At 44.7% G+C, this 11,473-nt stretch overlaps 1 protein-coding gene across 5 annotated transcripts in view; it reads left to right on the top strand.

The window, feature by feature from the left end:
* The window catches only part of GATAD2B (GATA zinc finger domain containing 2B), an 89,019-nt gene extending 79,190 nt beyond the window's left edge, over positions 1–9,829 (top strand). For 4 of the 5 annotated variants that reach the window (XM_045816522.1, XM_045816521.1, XM_045816519.1 and 1 more), the window contains 8 exons: positions 166–297; positions 595–726; positions 1,203–1,373; positions 1,887–2,202; positions 3,402–3,604; positions 4,536–4,646; positions 4,808–4,925; positions 5,607–9,829. In XM_045816522.1, the coding sequence (XP_045672478.1) occupies positions 166–297; positions 595–726; positions 1,203–1,373; positions 1,887–2,202; positions 3,402–3,604; positions 4,536–4,646; positions 4,808–4,925; positions 5,607–5,740 (1,317 nt within the window). In that variant the 3' untranslated portion in view covers positions 5,741–9,829. The remainder of the gene's footprint in view (positions 1–165; positions 298–594; positions 727–1,202; positions 1,374–1,886; positions 2,203–3,401; positions 3,605–4,535; positions 4,647–4,807; positions 4,926–5,606) is intronic. The other variant, XM_045816523.1, reaches the window with a different exon arrangement.
* The last annotated feature ends 1,644 nt before the right edge of the window (positions 9,830–11,473 follow it).

Below are 11,473 nucleotides of genomic sequence, written 5' to 3' on the forward strand. Positions count from 1 at the left end.
GGACTTACAGTATCTACTGAATACCAGGCACAGTGCCAGAGCCCAATGACACAAAGATAACAGTCCCATCAACACTTCTGCATCAACACATCAACCCAAGATGAGGATTTCAGACCTAAACGAAAGTATCATCTTGCAGAACTGACAGTCTCCATGGTTTTTTAGGGGAAAGGCATTGAGGAACGGCAGCAGCTCATCAAGCAGCTGAGGGATGAGCTGCGATTGGAAGAAGCTCGACTGGTGCTGTTAAAGAAACTGAGACAGAGTCAGCTACAGAAAGAGAATGTGGTGCAGAAGGTAAGGTGCCCTCGAAAAAGGGTGGGGAAAGGAAAGAAAAGCTGGTTTGAGAATGGGCTACTCCAGGTAGGTTAAGCTGAGTGGCTTGTTCTCTTTTTCCGTGGTTTTTAGTCTCTAGAAATAGTGTTTTTTATGTTAGGCCTTAATCAAGAAAATTTTTATTCTTTTTTTTTTTTTTCCATTTTTCCTCTTGGTCAGTGGGAGTTTCACATTAACAAAGAATTTTAAAAGTTTAGAAGTATACCTAATTTCTGTCTCTTTAGCCTTTTCCAACTGTTCCATTTTCTGTTTTCCCAGACTCCAGTTGTACAGAATGCAGCATCTATTGTTCAGCCATCTCCTGCCCATGTAGGACAGCAGGGCCTCTCCAAGCTTCCCTCCCGGCCTGGGGCCCAAGGAGTTGAACCTCAGAATTTGAGAACATTACAGGTATGCAGTCCATAGAGGGATCTTACTGTCAGAGGGCCTTGTGTTTATCTTCTCTCTGTTTCAGGATTTCTGTGAAAATTATAAAAGAGCCCAGCCATGACAAAGGTGTTATTCCTACAGACAGTTCTCTTGGTCCTTTGTGGCCTGATTTAGCCTGCAGTAGAGGATGGATAATGTTCATTTTTCCACTGTGTTTTTCCTTTAGAGAATGTTCACAGTTTAGTCCTTTGTCATATAGGGTTGGATAGCTTACACCACCAGCGCCCCCCCACCCCCCCCCCACCCCCAAAAAAAGGAGCAGTAAATTCCTATCCACTATTCAGGTTTACAGTGATGGCGGACTTATCTCATAGGGTCATTAGGCACAATTACTCAGTCTGACTATGTTTCTGTATTTCTACTCAGCTGTGTGTTAAAGGCAATGTATTCTCTTTGGCATTTTACCACCTATGACTAGTTCTTGTCTTCTCTTTCAGGGTCATAGTGTCATCCGTTCAGCGACCAATACCACCCTCCCACACATGTTGATGTCTCAGCGTGTTATTGCACCAAACCCAGCCCAGCTACAGGGCCAGCGGGGCCCACCTAAGCCTGGCCTCGTACGCACCACAACACCCAATATGAATCCCACCATCAATTACCAACCGGTAAGAGAAAGCCCTAATGTGAAAACACAGAAATCTTCTGGTTGCTTTCTCAGTTGAAAGAACCATAGATTTTATGTTTTAGGACATAGAGAAACTAGGACAACAAGGATAGTTTTGGTGGAACTTGGACAACTATCCCAAAAGCAGAAGCATTGAAGAATTATATGAAAGTAGACATGGGAAAGGAAGGTTTACAGCACAGCACCAATAAGCTAAATATGCCCAGAAGAAAGATGAAGGGATCTAAGGAATGAGAAGGACAAGGATGTGTGACAGAAAGCATCTTTAATTTGTTTTCCCTCAGCAGTTTTAGCTCATAGCCACTATCATTCTCCTTTCCTCTGTGCTGCAGTTCTTTTTCAGTGAAGAAGTTGGACACCTCCTATCTTTTCTGGAGTTTTGGGGAAGCTAAGTAGTCCAGACTAGGATCAAATAGTGTTATATGCCACAAAAGCAAGAATTGGTCCTTTTTCCCACATACCATCACTGACCCCTGAACTCGATCTGTTTCAGCAGTCAAGTTCTTCTGTTCCCTGTCAGCGCACAACATCCTCTGCCATCTATATGAACCTTGCCTCTCATATCCAGCCAGGGACCGTGAACCGAGTGTCCTCACCACTTCCTAGCCCCAGCGCCATGACTGATGCAGCCAACTCACAGGCTGCAGCCAAATTGGCTCTTCGCAAACAGCTGGAAAAGACACTCCTGGAGATTCCACCTCCTAAACCTCCTGCTCCCTTGCTTCACTTTCTGCCTAGCGCAGCCAATAGTGAGTTCATCTACATGGTAGGCTTGGAAGAAGTTGTACAGAGTGTTATCGACAGCCAAGGTAAGACTGTTTTTTATCTGGTCAATCTTTTTATTGAAGCAGGAGGTTACCAAGCCTGGTTGACATAAGCAGAGTGTCACAGGGTATTATGTAATATTAAGTAACCTCTTAGTATATATTGTGTATTTTGTCTCTTGTGTATTTTTTGCAGTGTAATGTTTAGTTCTTTTAAATGGTCCCTAGCATGATTCATGTATAATTTGATGACTGGGACACTTACTATTTTTTAAATTTATTTATTTTTAGAGGGGGGGAATATCGATTTATTGTTCCACTTACTTATGCATTCATTGGTTGATTCTTGTTTGTGCCCTGATTGTGAATTGAACCTGCAACCTTGGTATATCAGGATGACACTCTAACCAACTGAGCTACCCGGCCAGAGTTAGAACACTTATTTTTTGATGTCAGTATTTATGGGGTATTGTGCTACATTATTATATTCAGTACCTGCCATTTGAGTGTTTATAGTTAAGAAAGTAGGCATACTGATGTAGTATGCCTACATAAAAGCTTGTAAACTAACATTGAACCAGATTATAAAGTATTAACACTGTGAAGTCTACACAAACAGAAGTTATTAGTAAGCCTGAATTTTTAAACATATGGACTTAGGTGAATACCTAACAGTAAAGTGCCTAAAGGGCTCAATATTGACTAGAAATAGATCACAAAGTGAATAATGTAAACACTGATAACTAAAACTTACAAACATATGTGACAGAGATAAATGCAGTCTGAGGTAAGGAGATGCTAAGAAGTGTCCTGACTGGTGTGGCTCAGGGGGTTAGGCACAGTCCTGCAAACCTGAGAAAGAGAGAGATGCTAAGAAGCAAAAGTATTGGCCGAGTTAGCCGGAGTCCTTTGAGTCTGAATTGATGGGGTTTTTTAAATCATTGTAATATAATAGGAAATAGTGACTTGGGTTCTTGTGCCACCTTTGTCACTTAGGAGCTGTGTTTCCTGGACTCCATTTTCTTCTTTGCAAATGGGGATGGTGGTATCTGAATTCACTGAAGTAGTGTTACAATCAAAGGAAATAAAAGTATTTTATAAACTATAGAGTATTTTTTTTTTTGGTAGAGTCTCTTTCTTAATTCAGAAGAACAAACTCCTGGAGAAAGATTCATTTGGTGAAAAGAAACAGTAGATAGGGAGGAAATGTGAAACCACTGATTATTCTTCTTGTTGGCATCTAGGCAAAAGCTGTGCCTCACTTCTGCGGGTCGAACCCTTTGTTTGTGCCCAGTGCCGCACAGATTTCACCCCTCACTGGAAGCAAGAGAAGAATGGTAAGATTCTATGTGAACAATGTATGACCTCCAACCAGAAGAAGGCTCTAAAAGCTGAACACACCAACAGGCTGAAAAATGCTTTTGTTAAAGCTCTACAGCAGGAACAGGTAAGAATTCTGACTTTTCACCAGCTGCTTGCCCAGGTTGAGTTTTCCCAAAAGATAGTTACGTCTAGTTTAGAGGAGCTGTCTCTGTGATCCCCACAGTCTTGGTGACTAGTTTTCTGGATCTACATTTCTAGAACCTGGAGGCCTGGGTTCTCTTTTTTCCTACTTATCATTCTGTCTTTCCTGTTTCCATTTGATTATTTCTGACTGGGTAAGAGTTATACTAGTAAGTGTTACGTAACAGCTGAGGTTAAGGGAAAAGGGGCAGAAAGCTTGAGACTCTTGGCTTTCCCTGTTTATTCTTGACTTCATTTCCTCCTCAGACAGATGGATTTTGATGGGAGGGATTTGTATTTGTATTAGATATCTCTTTGAGAGAAGTTATTATCTGCAGTTTGTATTTAATAATGAGATGACAATGAAAGGGTAGATTATAAAGTGGCCTAGTGAAGATTAGTGGTACTAGAGTATGTGAACACCTCCTGTAGCATTAATACAGTGAGTCTCTCTTGAAGAGGGGAGGCTGTGTGGAGAAGCTCAGATTCTTTTCCTCTATCCTGCTTTCCACCCCACCACCCGTCAGACACCTTTGGGTAGCATCATGGACCTTCTGGAAAATGGGGAGACAGGAGCCAAAAAGAACCCCTCAGTAACTCATCAGCCTTAATTATATCAGTCAGCTCATTGCCACTACCCAGGTCTCTCCAGTTAACTTCTGAGAGCCAGCTTTTTTGGAGAAAGGGACCGCTTAATCAGTGAAGCATCTTGCTATTTATACCCAGAGATGTTAATACACCTACCCCCACAAACTCTTCTGCCTTTTCATATCCCTCTGACTAGTTAGCAACATTAAAGATAAGAAGACCTCTAGGTTTTCTGGTTAGGAAATTGGGTACTGCCCCACCCAACTTGACCTGGTGACTCCCAACAGGAAATTGAACAGCGGTTACAGCAGCAGGCAGCACTCTCCCCCACTACGGCTCCAGCTGTATCCAGTGTCAGTAAACAAGAGACCATAATGAGACATCATACACTTCGGCAGGTAAGGATTTCTCTCAAGGGTTTGTCAGCCATTTATCCCAACTTGTTTTACCTTCTGTGGGAAATCATACTATAATCCTGCACTCGTATATTCCTACCTTCCTCTCCCCTAAACCTTCCATCATGGCAGAGTTGGGTTGAACTGTCTCCTCATCATTGCAGGCTCCACAGCCCCAAAGCAGCCTCCAGCGCGGCATACCCACATCTGCCCGTTCCATGCTCTCCAACTTTGCACAGGCACCTCAGCTGTCTGTGCCAGGTGGCCTCCTTGGTATGCCAGGTAAGAAGGGTTCATCTGAGAACTTTTCTCAGGGATTGACTAGTTAGTACACAATTCCTTAGCAGCTTCTTTAAATGAAGAATTGTTCCTTCTTTTGTTTTCTGCTCTTTCTTTAGGTCCTATTTCATTCACTCTTTCGTTACTCAGCAGATGTTTGCTAAATTCGTATTACATGCCAGGCACAGTGCAGGAGGGTCTTGGTGGTAAAAATGGCACAATCTCTGCCATTGGAAATTTCATGTCTCATGCACCCTTGGTGGGCATATGGTTATTGACCCCTTTGGGGCTACAACAACAGGATCAGCTGTCCTGATCCTGGTTGAATGATCCAGGGATGCCTCTCCATAGTCAGCAGCCCCAAAACCAAGGCAGATTCAATGATTTCATCCCTTTCATCTTGGTTCTTTTCTTCTCACAACTGTTTTTTGTTTGTTTTTTTGACTCTTCTACATCATCAAGACACCGTGTTTGTTGTTCCTGATAGAATTGAAGTTGCAGGAAAACCTCTTTCCCTAAAGCTTGAGAGCAGAGGAATAGTTGGTACTGAAATAAAGCTTAACTGAGTCTAGACAGAAGTAGGCACTTTCTCCCTATTTCTAACTCTGTAGCCCCAAGTGTAGCAGAAGAAGACGTCATTTCCTTTTATAATACCTATTCTCCAATTTTGTCTCTTGGGTCTAGGTGTCAACATTGCATACTTGAACACTGGCATCGGAGGACACAAAGCCCCCAGTTTGGCAGACCGACAGCGGGAATACCTTTTAGATATGATCCCTCCCCGGTCTATATCGCAGTCCATCAGTGGACAGAAATAACGCCTGTTCCACTTGTACTGCCCCACCCTTGAATCCTTTACCCCTCTCCTCCCCGTTGGCCCCAACTTCCGTCGCATGCAGTGCCTGTACTGGTGCCTACCATACACGGAAAACAAAACAGAAAAACAGAAGACAAAAAATAGAAATCAACAAGAAAATGTATGCCCTGCCCCACTACCTCCCCTTTGTTTCACACTGCTGCAATCTGTTCTTCTGACGCTCTGTCTCTTCTCTTCAGTTTTAACAGTGAGGTGGATCTTCGCCTCTGGTAGAGGTCAGAATGAGGTCCTGGGGAGAAATCTAAGCCCTCTGACAAGTGTTTCTAAAGTTTGTTTTTATGCTATAATTATTATTATTAATGATGTTGTGTGTCCTCCCTGGTTCAGTGGACGGTTAAACCTTTTTATTTTCTCCCAATATTTTCTTTTTCTTTCTTTGTTCTTTTTCTTTTATATATATATAAACACAAATGACATTCAATTAAATGATAGGAGCATTGCAGTAGGGTCCCAGCTGCCAGGTAGGACATGACTAGGAGTGTTAGAGCAGAAGTTTTATGCACTTAACCAGGGGAGGGGAAAGGGGCACCGGTGGCATCAGACGAGGAGAAACAGCACACCCACTGTGGAGTCTCTGCGCTGGGCAGTTTGGGAGGCAGTGTTCGGTAGTGAAGTTGGGCTCCTGTGAATGAGGGGAAAGAGCCTAGAGGGAGAAGCTTTAAAACTTAACCACCCTGGAATGGACTCGTAGAGGAGGAGGAGAAAGGGGCATGATGATGAGCATAATGTTGAGCCAAGGGGGACTGAGACCAGTTCCTGGCCGTCTGGATGCGGGGGGAACAAGATTGGTCTCCTGACCCCAGTGGAAACATGAAAGTGTATTCCAGGCCAACTAGCCCAAAATAATTATTTCATCTTACTTTCTTCATAAAACATTTTCCCCACCCCTACTTTTTTTAAAAAATCCTGATCTGCCCCTGGTAACCACAGCCTCATTTGTACTATAGAGGGATGGCTGTTCCCTGCCTGAGTTGGCTGGGAACCCTAGAGCTGGAATGGGCATGAATGAGTAAAATGACAAAGGGAGGAAATAGACTTACAGGAAGGAAGAAAGGCTTTCCCTCCTGAAAACGGGGGCTCACGTTTGTCTCTCTCTCTCCACCCTGAGTGCCAGGAGGCCAGGGCGAGGGCGCCTGCTCAGATCGGAGCCCTGCTGCGACCCTGCTGCACTAACTGCAGAGCCAGCTGCTCAGAACCAGACCCCTGGTGTCCAGACCAGTTTTGCGCCTCTACTAGAAAAGTATTTGTTGCCACTCCTCCTCCCCCATTCCCAAGTTCGATTAATTTTGCTTTTTTTCCCCCTTTTCTCTCTTAAGCGCTACTAATGTAGAGAATGAATTGAATCGTGCAATGTTGCTGTTCTGGGAATTGGGGAGATTAGCATCCCATTTGCCCATACCATGGGGGAGGGGGAGGGGACCAGGCTGTTTTTGAGGTAAGGGAAGTCCTGTAAAGGTGGGGTTTCTGCTCTTATGGTGTACACCCATCTGCCTCTCCAGCTCTGGATGCTACCACAGTGCGAGGAAGGGATATACTCAGCACAGAGATGTGAAGAGGACTTTAACATTTTGCCCTTGAAAGCCACCTGGGGAAGTTCCCCCACTTTTATTTCTTAAAATTTATTTTTTAAGAGTAAGAAGGCACTTTTAAAATTAATACACACACAAACCGCACATCTTCCCCGAAGTTTGGGGACAGGATGGGAGAAGGAGCTAGAATCAGGCTCAGTTCTCCCCACTCTGGCCTCTATTCCCCATACCCCAGAGCCACTGTGGGTGATTATACTGGCCCTATAGGCCTTCTGGGCTTTTGTCTTTCCTCCCTTCCCACAATTCATTGAGCACTTAATAAAGGAGCAGAGATACAGCCTGTGTCTGGGCTCCCCCAATGGTGAAATGATCTGGAAGCTAGACACTAGTAACAGGTAGTGACGGGGTCATTTCGAGTATTTTTCTGGGGAATGTGGTACCCCTGACTGTAAGTGGTGGTGGGGGGGAGTAATGGAACTGGGTGTGGGATTATTTTAAAATTATATATATATATATATAAAAAGATATATTCTTACATCTTTTCTTTGCCCTCTGTGCTTTGAAAGCACTGGATAAATCGTTTGGTTTTGCTTTTCTCTCTTCCATGAAATTGGAAGCTTTTTTTAAAAATATATTTCCCTACAAGTCATCTTGCCTTGTGGCATGTCTGTTTAGCCTCTTCCTCTCCCCTGACCCATGATGAAGTGCCATGTCTGTTGTCTCCCCTCCCCCAGCTCAGAGGCACTCAAGAGGTATGATGTGCCCAAGTTTGTCAGTTGAGATTAAAAGTAAGGAACAGAGAATGTGCAATATCGTTTGGCTGGGGGCTGTCCCTGCCCTGAGCTGAGCCCCTTCCCTGGGAGCCAGGCCACCTTTGAATGGGGTTTGGGAGTAAGATGTGTAGAGAAGGGGGAATGATGGGGAAGAAAAGCCTGTAGTTGGGTGCCTGCCAAGGTGCTGAGGCGGTGGGGGGGGTGGAGTCTTCCCTGTTTTTATCCCCTCAGGGTCAATTACATAGAGGCTGCTTATTAACTAGTATAGCTCCGTGACCCTTGGCTCAATCACTGAGGTTTAATTTCTTACTCTCCCCATTTACATACCCTTCCCAGGGATTAGTGATGGGGGTGAGGTTTCCCTAATCATGGTAAAGTATTAGCCTTCCACCTCCTTCCTTCCCTCCCTCTCCCCTGTCCTCCTGTCTTCCTCATTTCTTTACTATTTCATCACTGATTGCTTTGTATCCCTCCAAGCCTGTTGTTGCTGTCCATCCCCAGGCCTTGGACCCCATAGACACTAAACCTCATGCTTTAAAGATAGGACAGATTCTCTGTTCAGAGTTATCCTTTACCCTCTAGAGCTCTGAAGCTCAGGGTCATATAGTGAGGATCCCACTAGTTCTGCCTGGCTTTCTCCATCTCCAGAGACTCTCAAAGTAGTTTATGGACAGTGGCTTATTCCCTAGAAGCTTGAAACGGGTGGATGAGTGATGAGGCTTGGGTAAAGCTGAGGGACAGAGGTCCTTATTTGTCTCTCTTTTTTTTATTTTTATTTTTTATTTTTATTACTTGACCACAGCATCTGAACTTCCTTTCCTCCATCCTTGGAATAAGTATTTTTTTCCACATGTTTGGATGTGTGGATGGTAGACTTTTTTTTTAAGACAGAGATAAATGTGTTCCTGCTTTGGTTACCTTTCCTTTCCCCTTTAAAAAGAATTAGCTATAGAACTGCTTTGTAAAGATGCTTCTTGATATTTTACGTTTGTTCCTTTCCCCCAACCATCCCCTTTTCTCTCCACTCCTCCAGAAGGCATAACCCTTCTCAACACCCACCCCAACCCCAGTCCTAGGTCCGTTCCCCTCCAACAAGACCTTCATTAGCTTATGATATTTGCTGCGGAGATGTTATAACAAGGACTCATTCGTGTATATAAGCTATTTCTTGATCCATTTAAAAGGAATTGTACATTGTGTAGAAAAAAAAACTGAAAAAGAGAAAAAAAAAAAGCCCTAGCCATGGATATTGTGAAACCGTGTTATGTCATTTTGTAATGTGCCCGTTTGTGTATGATCCGTGCAAAAGGGTTTCTGGGGAAGGGGTGGGGGTTGGGAGGCAGGGCTGTGGAGGGTGGGTAGGGGAGTGGGCCGGGCCCAGCACACTGAGACTGGCAGCTGCTCCAACCCTATCCCTCCTTAGAGATGCCACCTCCCCCACCACCCACCCCTCATTTGTGCCTTGCCTCCCCACCCTGGAGTATCCCCTCTGGGTCACCAGCACTGCCTTGGCAGAGCCCACTCCCTGTTCTAACCTGCCCACCCTCCCTAGCCCCCAGCGTTAGGTTGATACTGTGGGGAAGTGCTGGGGGTTGGGAGGAAGCCGAGGAATGGGGCCGTTCCCCGGGGGCATTGAAACCAAGTATTATTATGAATTGTAATTGTATTTGCACTGTTTTTTTTCCTCTTATTGCATCAACATATATACAATATACCTATATAACAAAATTTAGTGTCAAGCTTTCTTATGCAAGGGATTTCCCCTACCTCACCTTCCCCCCCCCAAAAAAAAAAAAAAACAAACCTAGTTTCATGGGCCTTTGAGGGGGGATTGTCAGGGGATGATAGAAAGGATTTTAACAAGTCATCCTGAGAAAGTCTCACCTAGGGAGAGCCACACCCATCAGGATTTTAGGCTTCGTAAGTTGGGGTGAGGCTGGGCCCGTATGGAAGCTGAGGCTCCTCGTCCAGACTGGAGAGTAGAAAGAACCCCACAACACAGGCGGGTGGGGTGGCGGTGCAGTCTGGAGGCCTGGGGTCTCGTCCCAAACTTTCCTACTTGGTGTGGTAGAGTTAACTTTCTGGATCTCAGTTTTCTTATTTGTGAAATGACAGTGGAAATCATCTCGCCACCAAGTTAATTCCATGCTTCTTCCCCAACCTGCAAAACAGCTTGAGGTGAGGAAAATATTGGGCTGATTAACCAGAGAGGAAACCAGAGTTGACTAGTGCTGAAGTGGTTACATGTGTGACAATGCCCTTGGAGAGCTGCCAGGCCTCTGCTGTTACTTTTGGTTTGGGAAAGGCAGCAGTGATGTCTAGGACATCAGTAGACCTGTGACATCTTTGCCCTTATGCCTCTAGTCATTGGAGGACAGGGACCAGGCCTCAAAGCACACCTCATAGTGCCCTGAAGGGTGGTGGACTAGTGAATGCCCCAGGTTAGTGGTCTGGTGACTTAACACCCTTTGTGAGCTCCCCTGTCATCTTGGTGACACAGTAGGAGAGCTCAGATATGTAGTTCTCATCTTGTCTCCTTCATATCCCATCTGAACCCCCTAAAGGCAGCTGTCTCACACAGTCTGTCTCCTTCAGAGGCCCAGTTTCCCCACAGCCTGGGTTGAGTACTCCCAAATGCTTTAGGTTCTTGGCTGGTAAAGCCTGGAGAGGACACAGGGTGACGGGTGAGGCCCTGGTGAAGGTGGAAGGATAGACTGGGGTGGGGGGTGGGGAGCAGGGAGGTGGGATGGGGAATGGCCTTCTCTGAATGGGGTGGGTGGGAGGGGAACAAGACCCTTTTGCACAACTCTCTTTTAAGTTTCCTTTTTTTTTTTTTTTTTAACTCATTCTGATTTTCTGCATTGTGTTTGGGAATTAAAATGAAAAAAACTAAGACCAATAGAAACTGGTTTTCAAAAAGGCAAATACACTCCCATCTGTTTCAGATGCTGCTGAGCATTTCAGCAGTGACAGATTCAAATAATAAGCTAATTTTTGGAGAAAGGATTAAAAGAAAAAAAAAACTTTGTAATATTTATCACTTGCAAGCTATGTTTAATAAAGAAAGGAATGGTTTCTAAACTTTCCTGTGGCTCGTGCTTTAGTCACGGTGGGGTGGCGGTGGCGGTTTGGTGGGAGAATTGTCGGGGCAATGGGGAGATGCGCTCTGAGTTTACCCCCCTGCAGTTGTGGGGTACCTTGGGTTTGTACCTTCTCCTTCAATTGTGGTGATTATTTAAAGCCCTTACCTGCTTTTGTATTCATGTTCTTCACCTTATGTGGAACCAGTATTCCAGAAGCCACCGACCCCACTTTAGTTCCCTGATGACTTAAGGTGTAAAGGCATTTGGAAGGAAGGAGCATTTTATCCAG

The sequence above is a fragment of the Phyllostomus hastatus genome, unplaced genomic scaffold (assembly GCF_019186645.2).
Source record: "Phyllostomus hastatus isolate PE091 unplaced genomic scaffold, TTU_PhHast_1.1 phas_scaffold_216, whole genome shotgun sequence".
Classification (NCBI taxonomy): domain Eukaryota; kingdom Metazoa; phylum Chordata; class Mammalia; order Chiroptera; family Phyllostomidae; genus Phyllostomus; species Phyllostomus hastatus.